Source organism: Pleurodeles waltl, chromosome 3_1 (genome assembly GCF_031143425.1).
Source record: "Pleurodeles waltl isolate 20211129_DDA chromosome 3_1, aPleWal1.hap1.20221129, whole genome shotgun sequence".
In the NCBI taxonomy this organism is placed as follows: Eukaryota; Metazoa; Chordata; class Amphibia; order Caudata; family Salamandridae; genus Pleurodeles; species Pleurodeles waltl.
The window spans coordinates 412,907,199-412,926,241 of NC_090440.1; the positions used below are offsets into that span (position 1 = coordinate 412,907,199).

Consider the following 19,043-nt stretch of genomic DNA (forward strand, 5'->3'; position numbering starts at 1 on the left):
GTTACCTCAGCAACATCAAATAATGTGACAAGCCACCTGACATGGTCAGTTGTATCTCTACGAGGTATAAACCCATGCTGTCAGGCGAGACATTCTGAGCTACGACCCTCCTTATGCAGACTGCCAATTCTTTAAAGAACACTTTATAGAATTCTAAAGGTAATTTATCAGGACCAGCTGCTTTGCCTGAAGCAAAGGAATTTAGTGCACTGAACATCTCGTCTGGCGTTATGTCTTCCTCGAATGCCCCAAACACATCTTTGTTAGCCTGAGCCCCCTCCACTGATACCAGTAACTTCTTCGCTTTAGCCAATGAAGATGTTGATGTAGCGGAGAATGTGTTTTCTTTAAAGTAGCTTTCTTCATTAAACAAAGGCTCAGTACTGAAAATTTAACAAAAATGATTTCTATTTACAAGCCTTTTTTGGCTTCTTCTCTTCCTAGACCGCACTGTTTTATCAAGTGTTCTAAATCTGTTCAGTATCAAATTAAACAGTTTCTGGTTCAGAACAAATGCATTAACAACTACAGTCTCAATTTTGTTTTATTAGATTGCTTCTCTTCTCCTTTTATACCTCCTTCTAGTTTGCACCAAATTCTGTACTATGCACTCACTGAAAGTGTGAATGCGGAAGCACAAGAATAGTATACCGCTCTCGTACAAATGAACTGTTAATGGCAAACCTTTCACATTGTCTTTTAAGGTTTCTTAGGCAGAATACAAATCATAACCTTCCTTTCATATTTGACTTATACTCCTTCGGAATGGTCAGTTTTGTTAGCCCTTTGGTAGGGGTTTTGGGAGGATCTGCCGTGGCTCTCAGCGTACCCCTTCACACCTCCCCACCCCCCCTGTTGTGTAAATTCACAGCCGACCCGCGGAGCCACATGAAAGCCCATAAATCCACTTCATAATTTGCTATTAAACAATGTCTTTCAGAAAAACAAAATAATGTGATTTAGGAAAAACAAGGGCTTCGCCAACAATGCTTACTAGCTTCTGAAGTGCATAACATTTTCGCCAATGAACATCAGGTTCAGATATTTTTAATAAATGACTGCAAAGTGACCAAAAAACGAAATCAAGAAAAATGATCAAAGTTAAACATGCCTGGCAGTTATGACTTCAATGTACTAGTTACTTCGAGCTCAGATTGTCAGTCAACATGATTACCTGATAAGATACTTGAACTGAGAGTAAACAAAGCTGCATTCCCTTAAGGATACTCTCCCCCTAATGTCAAACATGTAGGAGTGGTGATGGTATTAGCGTCAAAACATAGCTGCTGATGCCTTTTAGCCAATAGACATACCTCTTTTCATCTTATTCTCTTAAATGCAGTTCTATTTTATGCTCAAGTCCCGGTTTAGGCGGAAGAAGATGTTCTGTCGGTACTCATTACCAAGCATGCAAGTAGATTCTTCTTGAATTCAATTTTGAAGTGACACTTCCATACTTATGCACTGCAATTTTGGTATGGTTACACAATCGCTGCTGTAGTATCATGGTACTACTACTACCGTTATAACTGCCCTTTGTATCTTTGTACTCTTAATAATGTAAAACTGTGTCAGCATTGCTCTGCAATAGCAATTTATTACAATACGGGTACTGTAGCATTAAGTCAATTACATTCCGCTATCAGACACAGGATATTGGTATGGCTGTGCTTTAACCACTCATGTTTTAATTTTGCAAACTTTCAAACTATTTTTAATATTACAATTATAAAATTATTTCCCAGATAATGGTTATGTACATGTACAAAATTACTTTTTCTACCAATCATTTTTCATTGCATATTTTATATATTTTGTGTAGTTTTTTCGTTTACCCATGCGTTAGTGAACAAGGAGATTACAAACGATGAACTGACACTTGCGAGTCGGCTCTATACAGTTGTATTGCCACCTTGATTTATGCTTGCCATGATTAAGGGCTGTTCTGCTGAACAAGTTTCATTATGCATCAGGTTACTGCTGTGATGTTACCCTCTACAGTTCTTGACCATGCAAAAACAACAGTCATATTCTGTACAAAAAATTTCCATCACTGTCAAAAAACTCTCGACCCTTTTGCACAACTTTCATGTTTGATTTGTATCCACTTTCTAACAGCTGCTCGAGTTCTTGTTCACTTAAGAGCACCCCATCCCATTCTTCATCTTGTTCTTGGTGATAAGATGACTGTTCATTAGTCTCACACTCACTGTTGGAGGTTAAAGTGGTTGATGGATCCAAAGGTACAGTACCAGGATTCACCACGCGTGGTGACTTGCTCATGCTAGGCAGCCTTTCCTTCGTCCGTCCTAATCTCTCTTGTGTAAAATCTGCTGGTGTTCCCATTATTGCCATGGATGTGCTGGCTTTTAGTTGTAACGCCTCTGAACGTGTGTTATCCTTGCCGATATGGACACTAGGAATCTTCTGCAGCTTCTCCATTCCAGGTTGTATTGCCACCAAGGAAGGATTTGCAGATGCAATATTTAAAGGTCTTGTGACTTTCGAAGAGGCGTGAGAAATCATTCTGCTTTTGGACTCCATGGTAACCTTTGCATCTTGCTTCAATTTTACAGCCAACGGAGGAGAAAACTTGCTTCGCAAAACTCTTCTGATCACATCAGTGTCCACATTAAACCCCTCAGCCAAATGGGGGATTGTCCACTCCTCTGGAAACTCGTGGTTTAAGTGCCTATATTGAACATGGAAAAGAAAGACAAATTAGTAAATATCAAAATGAGGAAAACGGATTACATGAGTTTACATATCCATCTATCATACTGCGGTGTCGCATTAAATTTTTCACTACGTGTAAAATTATCAAAGACTGGCTAAGTCAATAGGCCTGGCTGTTATTTTACATTATAGTCGTTCTTAATTGATAAGCAAGTTTGTTTTTGTAGATAGGCGAGATGGTGAACATCATAAGTTAATGGTTGGATGGATGAGCAAGTATGGATAGATGAGAACGTGCATTAATAAGTTTACAGCGAGTTCAGAGATGGGCGAATATTTGAATAAATGAATACACTGATGCAAGGGTGAATTGGTGAGTGCATGAATGGATTAAATGGATTGCTTTTTGCAGATTACATCGAGCCTTAAGGCTAAGGCTTCAGACGGCAGTAGCAATGGTGTTATAAAAACAATTTAGAAATGTTATGCAAGTATTACACCGAGGGCGGGCACCACAATCCCTATAATGTACACCAGATGTCAAGAATCACCACCATTTACATGTTCAGATTCGCATCATAGCCCACATGATGATTGGCAGCCCTCTTCATGAAATGAAGTGTGCAAGTCAGTATGACTGTCCAACATGTACTTCAGCTCTTCTCAAAATGTGCGGTGTATTCGGAGGGGGGAGTGGGGCATTCTAGGATAAGGTGAACACAGATGCAGTCTTTTTGGGATTGGATGAGAGGACGAACCACGTTAGTACACAACCCCGCAGGAACACACATAATGGGAGGCCGGCAGCACTAAAGTGCAATGATTAAATTGGCCTGTTCTTTGTCTCTCTCGTTTGCCAGCGCTTTGCACTCAAAAAGGGTGCAACTGATGGCACTGTCTGCAAGAGACAAGGGTGTGGAGTTTAGAACTGCATTGGGCCTTGTCACTGAGTCAGGAGCCCTCCACGCTGTTTCCAGACATAAAAGCCACCAACCAACTTTGGTGCAGTCCAGCCTATGGGAGTAGTAGAGATGAGCGAATATGTACTAAACTTACTCATGGAAAGAGGAGACAAATTGAGTACTGAAGACTAATTTGGTGAGTCCATCAGCAGCCTCAGAGTGGGCACTGGTGTGAGCGCAACACTTTTCAGAATTGCCTCCATAAAGTGTACCTATTCAGTAGGTTTTATTATTTACACTTGGTCTACTTTTACACTTGAATGCGTTAATGTAAGGGCATCTAATGACTAAATCTGGCATTTATTTCCTGTAATAATCATTATATGATTGCCAGTTTCTACTGTGTTTTAACACCCTTAGTAAGAAATGTCCCAGCTTTCAAAGATGTACAAGCATGCTTCGGTTACTGGATTAAAGTTTTTTCATAAAAACAGGGTTCTCCAAACTGGTGAGTTAACTGCTGTTCGTTTTTATTGCCAGTGTTGTTTGGTCTCATTAAAAAAAGAACAAGAACAAAACGTGTGACTGATCCCATTCAATTTACTGATTTGAAAGCATTGGGCACTGGTTCTTGATTTTACATACTGATCGGAGTTTCAACCTGCAACTGCCTGTGACACACCTACTTTAAAGAGGAGCATCTTTATTCCTCTTGTCTTAACCTAGTTTTGACTGTTTCAAAAATATAATATATAGTGATGCTTGCGATTTCTCTAGATACTCTCTGCTCCACTGATCCTGCTAACTCTGTGATCTCTTGCTGCACAAAGAAAAGCAATTTTAGAACTTGCTATGGTATGAAAAGGGACCATCCTTTCCCCTCTTAACAGCCACTGCTTCCCTCTCTTTTTTTTGTTCAAATCTGTTTATTGCTGGGTTTTTTTTTAATAGAATTTATACAAACAGAGATATGTTAGGACTTCTGTTTTATCAGAAGTGTACCATACAATAATTCGCATGTAAAAGATTAAGCAGACTATGGGAACCACAACAGCATACAAAGGCATGGCTTTTCTCACACGAAACTTACATGAACTTACACTGTTAGTAATAAAGAGCATGCAAGGTACACAATCCGAGGTATAGCAACACATCATAAACCCCATTAAAGATAGACATAATCAAACAGTCATGTCAACATTGCGCAATATACAACGTCTAGTGTGTAGAACTGGAACGTTCCTGCTGGGCCCACTAGAATCGGCAGGAGAGGTAATAATATTAAATGTCATGCTAATCCTAACTTCGCATCGTATCACCCACGGTCCTTGAAGTAGGGATATGTTTGTGTCAGCAAACCACCTCATGGCAGAAACCAAATCAGGTTTTAAGCATATGGGTTTCCTCTGTGGTCAGGGCATGGTATAGCGAAACAGAAGACCGCACAGAAGACCTCGCCAGTTTTGTCAGCGCAGGGCAGCTGGGGTCTTTTTATCCTCCACTCTGCACTGTATCTTTTCTCTCTTCCTCTGATCTCGACCTGCTCCACCTCACCCCAATATATACTCAATTTACTGGCTCTGCTCCCTTTTCTTGCTGTACTTTTTTCCCTTTTAGAAGGCTCCATTTCCCTCTGTTTGTCCCTCTGCTCTCAAACTCACGGGCATCTGCTGACTCCATGAGTTGTGGTTATCCACCCAACAACAATCTACAACCACCCTTCAGAAATCACCCACAAAAACAGCCGTGCACACACGCTCACAACAAAAAAAAACTCTCTCTTCAAACATGTTCAATCTACCATTCCCTCTCACACAAACACTACCCAACTGTCTAACACGCCTACACAAACCTTGTACTACAACACAACCAAATAAAGATTGTTTATATATCAATAATACACAAAATTAAAACCCTCAATCTCACAAACTCCCACCACTTTCAAACAAAGTTGTATTTAGGTTTATAGGAATGTAAAATATTTAAAAGTATGTAATGTTTTTTTTTTATGTTGAGAAATTCACACATATATTGTTTAGTAAAATTTGTGGGAAAGGGGGATATGTTGTATCCTAGCAACTTTAGCTGACCTGCTGAAGTTGTAGATTGTAACTTCAGGACAGCAGCCGGCATTTACAGGAAGAGCTGACACAGAGAAGACGTGTATGGGGTTTGTTGCACTGGACATAAATAAACATAGATAAATACTTATGCATTGTTATTATTAAAACTTTCAACACTCTCCTCCACAAATAAGGCAAAACCACCCCGTTACTTGGCCTACAGCCATCTCTCAAAACCCCAATTTACCCACTCTCACACTACACAGACCTCTCACTCTCATACACAATCCCCCCCCTTCTCCGTCAATAGACACAACTCACCAGTCCTTCACGCTCAAAGCCTACACTTGGAGTCACTAACAAACTACCAGATAATACTATCCCACAAATAAAAACAATCACATATACAAAATGTATCTGAACAAAATCTCACATTCAAAAACTCCCTCCCATTCCAACACAGCTACACGCATCCACTCTTTTCTGAATAACAGCCTAATTAACACACATTTCAAGCCATCTCAACCACACTTTCCATGCAACAAACACACCAATCGCTAAATCCACAAAACCACCACACAACACTCATTCACATGTGTATCATCCACTTCTGAATTCAGTGCCATAAAACATGATCCTCATGCTACACCATAACCACCCCAACCACACATCTTCCACATTCAACATACACAAAAGAAAGCAACTCCACAACACTCTTCATAAACTTGCACCCCTATGTCTATCGCACAACCTATCTTTAACATCCACATCGCAACCACTCAATTTTAACATGACTCACCACCTCCACACAACCAGACCCACAAAAATGTCTAAGCCCTTTGGATGAAGAGAATGATAAGCACAATCAATCAACACCTTTCTGTCCTGCAAAGTTATCACTGCCAACAACAGCACACCACCGAGATCTTCAAGGGACAATCCTCACTCTCCTGCAGCACAAACTCACACTACCTCCCAAAACAGATTCTTTAGGCTCCTACTGATAAACACGGTTCCATTTAAAAAAAAAAGAAAAAAAAAAAAAAAAAAAACACAAGTACTACATAACTAACCTATTGATAGACTCTAACCTAACTTACTTTTCATAAATGAATCATGGCTGCAGGATGTTATAGCACCAAACTGCTAAGCTTTAATGCAATTGGCTCAAAACAAACATCACTCAAGACAATATATGCCTGCACAGACTTAACAGACTACATAGGTCAACAATTAAAAAAAAACACACTATTCTAGACACACCCACAATGCAAAGTGCACCAATAACAAATTTTACAAAATACACAGAATTCCTTAAACCAAAATGTACAGAAGCTACCAATCACAATTCTCAAGACATTTGTGACAATCGGGCAAATGATTACATATCTAAAGCAAACATGTTCAATACTTACTTAATAAAAAATAAAAAAACACAACAGTCCCAACCAGATAACAACAAAACACTCCAGGGAGACCCCAACATAGCCTCTCTGCTCCTTCAAAGAACTATTATTGAGTTTGTGGATCTTTTTACAGTGAGCAATCCAACCGCCGGCCCATCTGACCCTTTCCCAACTAAAATCTTTAAAAATAAAAATAAAAAAAAATAAAAGAAAACTTTAAACAACTTCATTGGCCATCCCAGTCAGAACACTTCTCACCGACCCCTTTACAAAAGGAGTTTCCCCAGAAGACTTTGAAAAAAGCAAACATACACTTTTTATTTAAAAACTAACCTGGTGGACAATCAAGATTCTGATAACCAGAGGCCCATAGCAAATGGACTATTGCAAGGCAAACATGTATAATGAGCAGCTTTGCCAGATGTCACAATTCAATGAATGGAATTCCATACTTTTTGACTTCTGAACTGGACTGTGTCCAGGAAGAGGCACTGAAGCAGCCCTAATCTCTAGCTGGGTCATGACATCTCAGCATCCTTTGACATAGTAGATTAGTGTGTCATGATCCAAAGTCTAAGGAAGCCAGAACAGAGGGCACAATTCTCACTTGGATCATATCATACCTACACAATATAACAAATATTATACATAATCCTCCATTCTCAACTAAACTATACTGTATTAAAGCAGAAGTCCCTTAAGGCTCAATCATCTCACCCATGCTTCTCAACATCTACATGAAATCATTACTGGGTCTGATTAATGGTTGTGAATTGAACTGCCATAACTACGCAGATGAAACAGCAATACTTCCCAAGACAGAAATCCCAAATGACATTGCAAAATCAAAAATCTTCAGTTGCCTCTGGGCTGCTGACGAATGGATGGCATGGAGCCACCACAAACTGAATGTCTCCAAAACCGAAATATCTGCGGCAAATGGAAAACCTATGAACCTATATGTCCCTGGCATAACTATCTAGGACAACCACCAAAAATATCTAATGTGGTAAGAATTCTCAGAGACACCAAAGCTGTCAATTAATGCATAAGTGGATAAGTTAGCCAAATCAAACTTTCTAACAATGATAACACTGATGAATCTTCCTGCACAAGGTTCATGCTACCATCTCTCTTGTCCTACCAAGACTGGATTATGCTAATGGTCTATAGCACAGCTCACCTCTAAGAAGATTACAGAGAATTTAGAACCCTACTGCTAGACTACTTCTACATGTAAATCCACATCCATACATCTCCCCTGCCTTGAGGGCCCTACACTGGTTACTAGACTATCCACCTTCTAGTTGCTTTGTATCCCCCACTAAACAATACCTGGCAAAGGACCACTCTTCATCAGGAAGAAAATTAACCAATACATTAAACAAAAGAACCTATGCTCGAGATTGGCTCTGCTCTCTGCCTCAAAATTCCTACATACAAGGAAAACACGCATTTGCAATGCAATGGGTCTTGTGTTTGCTCGAGTTGGAGCTATTAGCATTGTAAACTCCTAACCAGACTTTTCTTGCCGCATAAATTGAAAATGTAAAATAAAACAGTTTCACATTACTAACTGGACTTTTCTTGCCATATAAACTGAAATGTAAACGTTTCACATAAGCAAGCCCACGGCCGCTATCAGTGCAAAGCAGACACACAAAGGGAAATAAAAAGTTAGCTCGCAGTGAAACCTATCGTCAAAAGTGGAATTATCCATGTAACTGCCGAAAGAGAAATTATCTATGTAATAGGATTGATGTCATACAAAGTGCTCTAATACTGTCCAGTGAGATCGTGCAGCGAAATAAAGAGAAAAAGTAGACCAGAAACCGGATGGAAAACATCGAGCCTTGTATGTTTTCAGTAGCTGGTCAGTGCGCTCGAGGAGGGCTAAACACTGGAAAAGGCATGACGTATGCATGCCTTTCACTAATGAAAGCAAGCAGATTTTAAAAGGCAAGCTCACAAACCAATGAAAGTGACTTTTATGACATGGGCGTGGTTAGAAGCCCAAAAAGAGATTACAACAGGGGACGGAGCGCTTTGCGCTTGCCCTTAAATACGGGGGTGGAGGGGTTGCCTTTTATTCCTGTTCAAGCAGCCAAACTATGGAATTTACTAGCCACAAACCTTAGATCCACTGGCACCGATCTCAGCTTAATACAGATTAATCAAAAGCTGGCTCTTCCCCACATGACGACTATGCTCACAACAGTGTACAACAGCAGTTTTTGTATAGACATGACAAACTATGCTTATTAAAAGTACGGAAATGAGGTAGTCATTACACATCACTGTAGTTTGAACTATTTTTCCTTTATATAAGGGAAAACATTACATATTACAACACATTATACACCTGTATATCAGACCATATAAATATTGTTGCTTCTAAGTATATACAGAAGTTTATGCATGCCACAAAACTGTTACTAGGTGTCATGTGTGTATGTATGTACAAGTTATTCAGTTTTCTTACAAAACATAAATACAATCTTTGTATAATGTACAAGATACATTTGGGCATCAGACTATTTAAATATTGCTGCAACTATGTACATATGGGTATTTATATATAGAGGGGTTTACTTTAGCCACTAAAACCTTACAAACTGTCATGCCTATATTTGTGTAAGTTAATTTCAGTTTTGTTACAAAAAAAATACGCCATTCAACATTTGTACCGTCCTTCCTCTTGATGACTCATCCCAAAGCTTCTCACTACTCTGAGGTCCCAAACTTCCTTCTTAAAAGCACCCCTCCTTTTTAGCCAATTCACCCAACTAACAGGTACACAAGACCATTAATAACAACAAGCATTTGCAATGCAATGGGTTTCGTGTTTGCTCGAGTTAGAGCTGTTAACGTTGTAAGTTCCTAACTGGACATTTCTTGCCACTTAAATTGAAAATTAAATGTTAAAGAGTTGACATAAGCTAGCCGATTCAAAGCGCCACGGCTGCCATGAGCATGAAAGAGAAACATGAGGAAAAAAGTTCCCTCACAGTCAAACGTATTGGCAAAAGTGCAATTATTCATGTAACGGTGTCGGTGTCCAAGGTGGTAACCAAACCGCCCCAATGAGGGACAAACGTAAAGCATTTACCAATTAGGGTAAAGGATTTTTGAAAAGCAAGCCCACAAACGAGTGATAGTGATGGGCGTGCGGTGGGCCTGGTTAATAGCCCATAAGACTTACAACAGGTCAGAGCGCTTGCGCTCAACCTAAAAACTACATGCAACTTCCCCTTTTCTAATCTATTCCCATCACTATAGCCCTATTCTACTATAAACTCTAAACACACAAGAAACCAAGAGCACAAACGTAACACAGCTAGTCCACAAGGGAAAAACACTTACTACTAATCTAGTAAACTCTAATCTTGGGTTCCGGAGTAGTGTGCTACTCACCACAAAGTGTTGCAAAACCTTGTAAAGGGTAGTAAGTACTAAATAAATACAATTTAAAGTCTCCTCATAGGGGTGATGTTTTGCAGCTACAGCTTCTCTCCCTTTAAAAATTACTGGGATAGCACCCTTTCGGAATTGCCTTTTAAATGTACTGCTTTTTAACTGAATTCTTTATGAAAATGTGCTGTAAATTAGGCAATTCTGCCCAGTATTGTTTGAAACTTTCTGAGACCTGCTTTGTCATCTGGCCTCACTCGCTTCCTTTGTTCAATCCCTCTGTGGAACTTTCATCAACATTAATGCCCCACCATGTTCAAATGTTTAGACTTGTTCCATCACTCACTCATCTTGACTGCTTGTTCAATCTCAACTTGTGAATGTCAGGTTACATTTGCACCATTAGTTAAAAGACTTGGCTGGATGGGCAGATTAGTAACTCATTCCAGCACATGTTCAGATTTACACCATCACCAAGTTATCATTGCTACGCTGAGATTTTCAAAAATGTTCACTATTCCTCAGTACATACTGACATTTTCACCCTCACTCAGTAATACTTCTACATTCCATTTACCAATTTGTCAACAAATATTTACTAACTTTACAATTAGCCAATTTCACATGTAAGCGACATTATGTTTATGTTCACGGCACTACACCTCAATACATCTGTCACCAGCAGCGACTCATCTGCTCCTTCCTCCTTATGTGGCCAGCTGATCTACGACAGGTTGCTACTAGATGTCCATATGGAAGCAGAAGGGTGCAGTACCATATGTGCAATGTCTGGTGATTTCTAGAGGACCCTCTGAAGACAGCAGAAGGGTGAAAGAACCACAACTGGTTACTAACAGAAGAACAGTCAAGAAGCTCTCAGAGCAGGTACTGTGATGATGTTGGAACTGATGGACAGACACATGTTCAGGCACATGCTGAATTCAGCTCTGCAGGTTATGGCACTTACTTTATACACATTCACATGAAAGATGTACGCATGCACAATGAGACACTAAGAGCAAGTAGGGGTGAGCAAATAATTCTACACCACCAGTAAAGTTCAGAGTTTTGCCTGCCCCGCTTGGAGTTCCAACAAAACTCAGCCAACTGTCACGTGGTGGATTTATATTCTTGGGGGGGGGGGGGGGGGAGGGGTTGGGTTGTCAGAATTGGGAATTTACCTCGGTGGCTGGGGAAATGGGACGACAGAGCCAACCAATTTATTGTGATCCATTGAGGACCACGCCCAACACTAGAAACTTCCTACCCAGCCCTTTCCCTCGTTTACCTTGGAAGAGGCCAAGTAAGCATATTTTAGGAACCCTAAGTACCGTCCAATCTGTGGCCAAATTTATGCAATCTACTATAGTTTGCCACTAGGAGTCTAATGATGTACAACTCCAGAGCATATGGACGAAGTCAGTCCCTTCTAATAAGCATCTAGGGCAAGCAGAGGAGCGACCTGGGTTTATCACACGCAGCGTGGCTGGAGTCAAATACACCTGGTGCACTACATTGAACTGAATCAACTTGAAACTGACATTTGTGGTAGAAGTCTGAACCACGGAGTGCACATTGTCCTACTCCTCATCTGTATGTTGGTCAAATTTTTACTGAGGATATTTGCGTTCACATTAATCATAGGTAATGGACAGTACAAGGAGACCTCACTGGGATTTTTACCTGGCCTGGTCAGTAAGACTATAATAGCCTCTCTCATTGAATATGGCAAAATCCCATTCTGCAGGGCTTCCTGATACACCAATAATACTCACTCTGCAAGGCGGGTGGCATGTTTCTGATAAAACTTGGCTGATAGGCCGTTACCCCCGGTGCTCTGTAGGTATGAAAGGTGCAGATTGCGGCAACAATCTCTTCCTTGGAGACTGCTGCTTCCAGATGCTCCTTGTGTTCTGCTGCTAGGCTAGCCATTTGTAGGCCCGTTTCGTAGGTCACCAGTTTTGACAAACTGGAACAGCACAACTGCAAGTAGACCCTACACAGGTGAGCAGCAAAGACCTCTCCAATCCCTTGCTGCGATGACACCATCCGGCCAGATGCATCTCTTACCCCACTATGTGCGGGCTGCGAGTTTCATTAGTGATTAACCGAGCGAGTATTCTGCTGGCAGAATCCCCCTTGACAAATAGGTGGTGCCTGTGTGCTGTGCATGTGAATTTGTCCAACCTATCCCACGTATCTAATAACTCTTTCTTAGCATCCTTCCATTCACCCAGCTTGTGTGGTGAATTCACCTCCAATTGTTTCAGGTGTCCCTCATGGAGGTCCACCATTCTCATCAGTTGCGACTTCAGGCCACAAGTCACTTTCAAACATTCCCCTCTCAACACCACTTTCATCGTATCTCATTCAACTGGCGAACCACTGGCTCAAATTAAGCACTGGCCAGCCCCCTTCAGCCACCGGCTTGTTTGAATGGGCACCCTTTAAGCAATGCCTTAGTGGACAGTCTTTCATATTTTGCAGCAGCCAACAGATTTTGTGGATGGGTGCATTTTTTGTGCAGTTGTAACTGCAATTGGTGACCAGGTAAATGTTTTTTTTGTATTTTGCATTTGGAGCGAACACTCCTGCTTTCCTCTGCTGATGGTGCTCTGCCGTCATCTATTATACGTCCTCGCGATGCTGCCTCCTTTCCATGGAAAGTATCTGGCTTCAGTGACATGGAGTGGTAGCTAGGGAAACTAAAGCTATGTTCTGCTAATGGCAGCATTTAGAGAAAAAGCCCTCTGGCGTCACTGGCAACTACATAATTGCATGATATTTTTTGTCATGATCCTGACAGAGTTCTTCACCTCAGGCCAGATGCTTTTAAGTCAGACGGCTGTTGGAGCTTATAAAGGACCCGCACTGTGGCCTGCCATTTCAACAGCACACCCCGAGGATGCCCTGAAATTGCTCTTCTACTATAAGCACTTCAATACTTACCTGGGCCAGACACTGGGCCTGCTACACAGCAAGGATCCGCATCCTTCATTAATTAAAAAGGTTTCACCCTCAAAAAATAGTCTTCACCCACCAGATTGGAAAATAGGATTTCAGGTTGCTGTTCGGAGGTTGCCTTTGGATTAAAAGTCCGACCCTCATTCCTGTATGCATGTAAACTTACTGCTCAGTAAATCTAGCAAATTGACCTATTCAAATGAAGTAATGTAATTAGACAACTTGAAGAAAGACTGCATTTTAGGCGCACAACACTCACTAATGTACCCATAAACTGCAGCTATGAAGCAATGCCTTTACACATCAGAGCTATAGTCCAATATCCCCATCTACTTTTAACCAAATCTAGGAATTAACATGCCATGTAAGTGTTTGGAAAAAAGATCTTGTAATAATATATCAAAAACACAGGCTGGCATTATGTGTGCATTCTCCTGATGCCCAGTTACATCCCATTTAAATAAAGAGAGAAAAAAACAGCCTTAATATAAAATGTCCAGTCACCATAAGATTACATTACATTCCTGAATTATTGCTGCTTCTTCAACAGATGAGTTTCAAGATCATTTACTGGACATGTTTTAATACATTTTTGTTTGTTTAATGTTAATTATTTGGACTACTTTACACTTTTGAAATGTCAGACTTTAGGATCTGCTAAATTTTCAAATATATAAAACACCGTTTTTTATTTCATGTTTTATGGGCTTTAGAATTAACATGTATTTTCAATTATGTATTTAGGGTTTGTGAAATGTACTACAAAGCACAGAGATAGTTTCAAAGCACTCTGGTTTACGTACAAAGTTAGTGGTGAGTCTACAAAAAAGTGTTGGGTCAAAATAATCCTAGGCAAGAGATGTGACAACAAAAGATGAATAGATGGTAAAACGTTAGAAGTGGATAATATTTAGAAGCTGATACTATAAGGAGACAGGGGCTGGATTTAGGCATCTAACCAGAAAAGCCGAGCTCAGAAACTGGCAGTAAAGGAGGTTAACCACAGGATTGCTTGGGTTGGTGGGTTTTTGCAGTCTTATGAATCTGATGAAGCCATCTTAAAGTCCTTGGTGCACGGACAGGGAGTCCCAGAAGGATGAGCGTACATGTGAATAATTTAAGTGTGATATCACCACAGAATATAATGGTGATTTTCTGGGTAAGGTGAGGGACCAGAAGGTCACCTCAATGTAGGTGGAAGGCAGATTCAGTGTTTACTTTTTATGATGTAAGAAGGAAAGCCTGTTGTCAAATACCATGCACGGGCTACGGGCGTTTTCCATTGGCTGGGTGTGAGGAGGGGTCGTGAGGTGGTTGATGAAGGACCCAAGAACTCTAGGCACAAAGGAAAATGAGTCAGAGTTACAGACCCTATCAGGAGTATTTCAGTTTTCTTGCCATTCATGCATAGCCAGTTTTTTTTGTACCCAACACTGAGCCTGAGATTTGTTCCAATGTCTTTCTAGAACTCTGCTCTGGCACTTAAAAAGTCATTAAACAATCTGTTGGTCTTCTTTAAGGTGGACCTTTATGTGAAAAGGAGAGCAAGGGTGTCCAGTACTGCTGTCACCTTCTTCTCTTGGTGAGGTAGAAAGTCATTGTCATAATCTGAATGGGGATCGGAAATGTTCAGAAGAGATTCTGGTTGCAGGTTGTTTTTAGGTTTCGCCATGATGTCCTAGATTCTGGGCCAATAAAGCAATGTTGTTTTTCATAGAATGTATTCTCTAAAATGAAACAGATTAGGCTATGGTCAGATCAGGATATCTGGAGGGCGCATTCCCAGATAAGCAGACAGGTTATCATGGAGAAGAGTGCATCGAGACCGTGATCTCCAAAATGTGTACATCCATTAACCAAGAGAGAAGGAGAGGGTATTCGAACATACAAAGTTTTAGCTGTAAACGTCAGATGAAAAATCAAACTGGATGTTCATTTCTCCTAAAATAGACATACAGATGGAGAGACCATATATGATGGGTGAGGTCTAAAGAAAAAAAGGGGAAACATTGATGTAAAGATTGTGGGGCATTTAATGTGAGGATGATAGCACACACACTGGATGGTAGATATTTGAAGGCGTCAAAGAAAGAGATGAGATTATGCTGTGGGGACTCCCAGGAACCCCACTGCCTCTACCATAGTCCCTATTTTTGGTCTGGTGTAGTGAGGAGGGAAAATAATAATTATATTGAGATTCAAAGAATTTTTTAATCATGTCTCAATAATGAGCAATATATGGTAGGATAATATTATAGATGTTAGTCATTTTGGATAGCGGGCCTAGTGCATCAAATCTGTCATTGCCCTGGGTTAATAGGATTTTGCACCTCTTGCTAGACCCTATATTACTATTGGCTGTAGATCTCTGTGCACTTTACCCTTGCTAACCAGTGACAGAGTACCTCTGCTCTCCCTGTCCACATTGTGAACTTGGCATACCCCTAACTGGCATATTTAACGTACCTATAGATCCCTAGTATATGAAACAAAGCATACTCTGGGCCTGTGAGTTTAAAGTCACTAGTGGACTGCAGCTTCCAATGTGCCACCCACTACAGTGGCAGGTAAATATGACTTCAGGTCTACCATTTGCAGACTGGCCCTGCAGTTTTAAACTGCAAATTCAACCTGTAAAAAAATATTTTGGAAGGTCAGAACCTTCCCTTTTATAAGTCACCCTTATGTGGGTTGTACCACCATAAGGCAGGGTGCATGGTATTTAAAAGGAGGACATGTTGGAACTTAATGTTAAACATATCATTACAGTGAAAAAGCCCTAAAAGATATTTTCATTGTAGCAAGGCTGGCTGCCTGTGGGAAAACACTGGGTTAAATTATTGCATTTAATAATGCTAATTTTGGTTAGGAAACAGCTAGAAAAGAACAAACAAACAACTTTTTTTTAATAGATATGAAGAATCTAATTCAATGGTGAAATCTGATTTTTGATAAACATTAAGGAAAAGGTACTTTTAGAAAATGTCCCTTTTCCTGCCTATAAAGTCTCTGGAGGCCCATTTGCATTTGCTCTAATCTTTGGTGGACTGGGACTAAAAATAACTAAAGTGAGAAGTTACAATTTTTGATCAGGACGAGCCTGGTTGGTGTATCAGCCTGTGCTCAGCGTGGTCAGTGTCAAGCTGCAACCAGATCTGGGACCACTGACTATCATTGGCACTTTGTGCTTCATGGCACCATTTTTACTTGAAACTTTAAAAATATACATCTCCGGTTCCTCTTAATGGAATTTTGTGTAATTTTTATTGTTGTTCATTATAACTTTATTACTGTTTTGGTACTGCATAAGTCCTTTACACATTACTCTAAATTAAGCCTGTCACTTTGTGCCATAGCTACCAAGGGAGTTGGCATCAGATTAATTTAGTACCTTTACATAATTCCCCCCCGACATGGATGTGAATATTTCTTGAGGTGGTTAGCCCTCCCGCAAATAATAATAACCCAATTTCTTACACATAACATTAAACAGGACACCTACTAGGGAACTGGCAGAAAATAATGGGAACTCACGTTTAGCAGGGGAGGAGAAGTATGGCAATGTGGAGGAACTTACAGGGAGACTAAGATATGAGGGAAGGCATGAGTTAGAGAAAAAGGGGATACCATTACTTGAGTCAGTATGGGAAAGAAACTGCAGGAAGTGGAGGAGGAGTTTGCAACTTTTTCTTTTAGCATGAGGTAGTTTAGTTTGAATGAATGTAAACTACATGTATTCCCTTGATTCATAACCGTCCCACTGTTATACATGCTTATGGCAAGATAAATATGGGAGCCTTTTAGTGGAGTGGAAAAAAATGTCTTTCTTCCCAGAATGATGGAAATGATTGAACAGGGGTGTGCCTGACGTAAGGTAGTCATCCATGTGATGATGTTATAGACACAGAATAGGTGCTGCCACAATGTGAAAGCTACGTTTTGGCCAGGTGCTGGTTATAGGATGAATCCACAAGCTGCGGTCCTCTCGGTGCTAGAAGTGATGCCCATTAGGAGAGGGGGTGTAGAGATGATTATTAGATTTTCAGCAATCGCATGGCCAGATCTGTAGTATGAAGGGGAGGTGAGGCACTAGAAAATAGTTGTACATTATTCATTCATTTGTTGCAATTATTTCATTTGGAAGGACATTTTGGGTATGGCCACTCAGAACTACTACTCAAGACTATGGGTAACACTATCAATATGTCCATCAAATGTCATCCTTGGTAGAAGATAAGCAGTCTAGCTTTTTGTTGCAGACAGGCAAGATGTTCACCTTCTATGTGAGATCATGTTGTATGTATATCCTGGAGGCAATTGTGCTGAGCTTATCCAGGCACTGCCCACCTTCAATGTTTGATTCCCAGAAAGAGGTAACGTTATAAAATAAATGTTGTTAGGACTTTTGTTTTCTTAAAATACTCATGTTCTCTGAAAAGGGTGTTTTGCTGTATCATTGTCCCCGAGAATGTAAAGGTAGAGTTAACTGGGATTGAGTTTTTAAGGCCTGACTAGAACATATGTACTGAGGTCTGAGATTGAGATCTCTGCCAGTTATGAAGGAAGCACTTACTGAAAACAAAGGTACACATGCTCTGGTAGGTAATATACTGGAATAAATCTGGATTTGTTTGTTGGGAGAAGCGTGGAATTTATGAAACGTTACTCTGCCTTTATTTTCATTTGGATAGGCGCTCAACCAATGAGTGAAAAATGGGGGATTCGTGGATTTTTATTTAGCCAACTGACATTTCACTCTGTCGTTCAGTACTTTGAGTTTAACATCAGCTGATTTTTTTCCAGTTTTAATTCCACTCTTTAAAACAATACAACTTAGTACTGTTCAAGAGTTTGGCTAAAGCATCAAAACGAGCATACCCTTGCCTTTTTATCATAAGGAATTTACCCTATTGCCTTGTGATGAACACTGAGACCAACATAAAGGAGACTCTTTATAGATGTTTCTTAATTTGCAGGTCACCTAACCTATCTCAGCAGGAGAAAACAACTGACATAGTCCTGGGGAGCGTCCAAAAGGACGCGTGCCCAGGCAAATGAGAACCTACACAAGACATAACTTAAAGTCCAAATCATGACTGTTTATTTAAAATTAAGAATTATTACAGAAAGCAAAAGGTAACTGGTTAGTCAATTCAAATCAGCATCAATATATATCATAAATCAAGAGAAAAGGTCTAAGTATAGGATCAGAGAGAGGAAGTTGGTCTCTGAAGAGTGTAAGGAGAAGCCTGGAACTCATCCCAAAAGAAGAACATTTTATAGTTTGAGGTAAAGAAAGCCATGCCCTTTGCATTGGGGGGGGGGGGGGGGTGAAGTGGCACCATGAGCCATACTAATAAAGGTTGCATTAGAGAACCCATTCAACATTTCAGAAATCGGGCTACGCAAAACAGACTTACTCTAAAAAACATCCAAGTATTAATATTCTAGTGTCTCGTTTGGCCTATATACAAGGGGAAATTAAATTGTGTGTTTAAACAATAAACCATTAAAATATGAACATATACAGTTGTTACTGCAAGCACCTAAATCCTTGAACATTTGTAACATTACATGAACCATTCCAGCAGGCTTCCTTCAAAGCATGTTACTGGAGACGG

General features: G+C 40.2%; 1 protein-coding gene across 2 annotated transcripts in view; it reads right to left on the reverse strand.

Moving 5' to 3' along the window:
• Positions 1-1,031: 1,031 nt before the first annotated feature.
• NGRN (neugrin, neurite outgrowth associated) overlaps positions 1,032-19,043 on the reverse strand; it is a 65,975-nt gene continuing 47,963 nt past the window's right edge. For both annotated transcript variants that reach the window (XM_069222658.1, XM_069222657.1), the window contains one exon: positions 1,032-2,692. In XM_069222658.1, the coding sequence (XP_069078759.1) occupies positions 2,026-2,692 (667 nt within the window). In that variant the 3' untranslated portion in view covers positions 1,032-2,025. The remainder of the gene's footprint in view (positions 2,693-19,043) is intronic.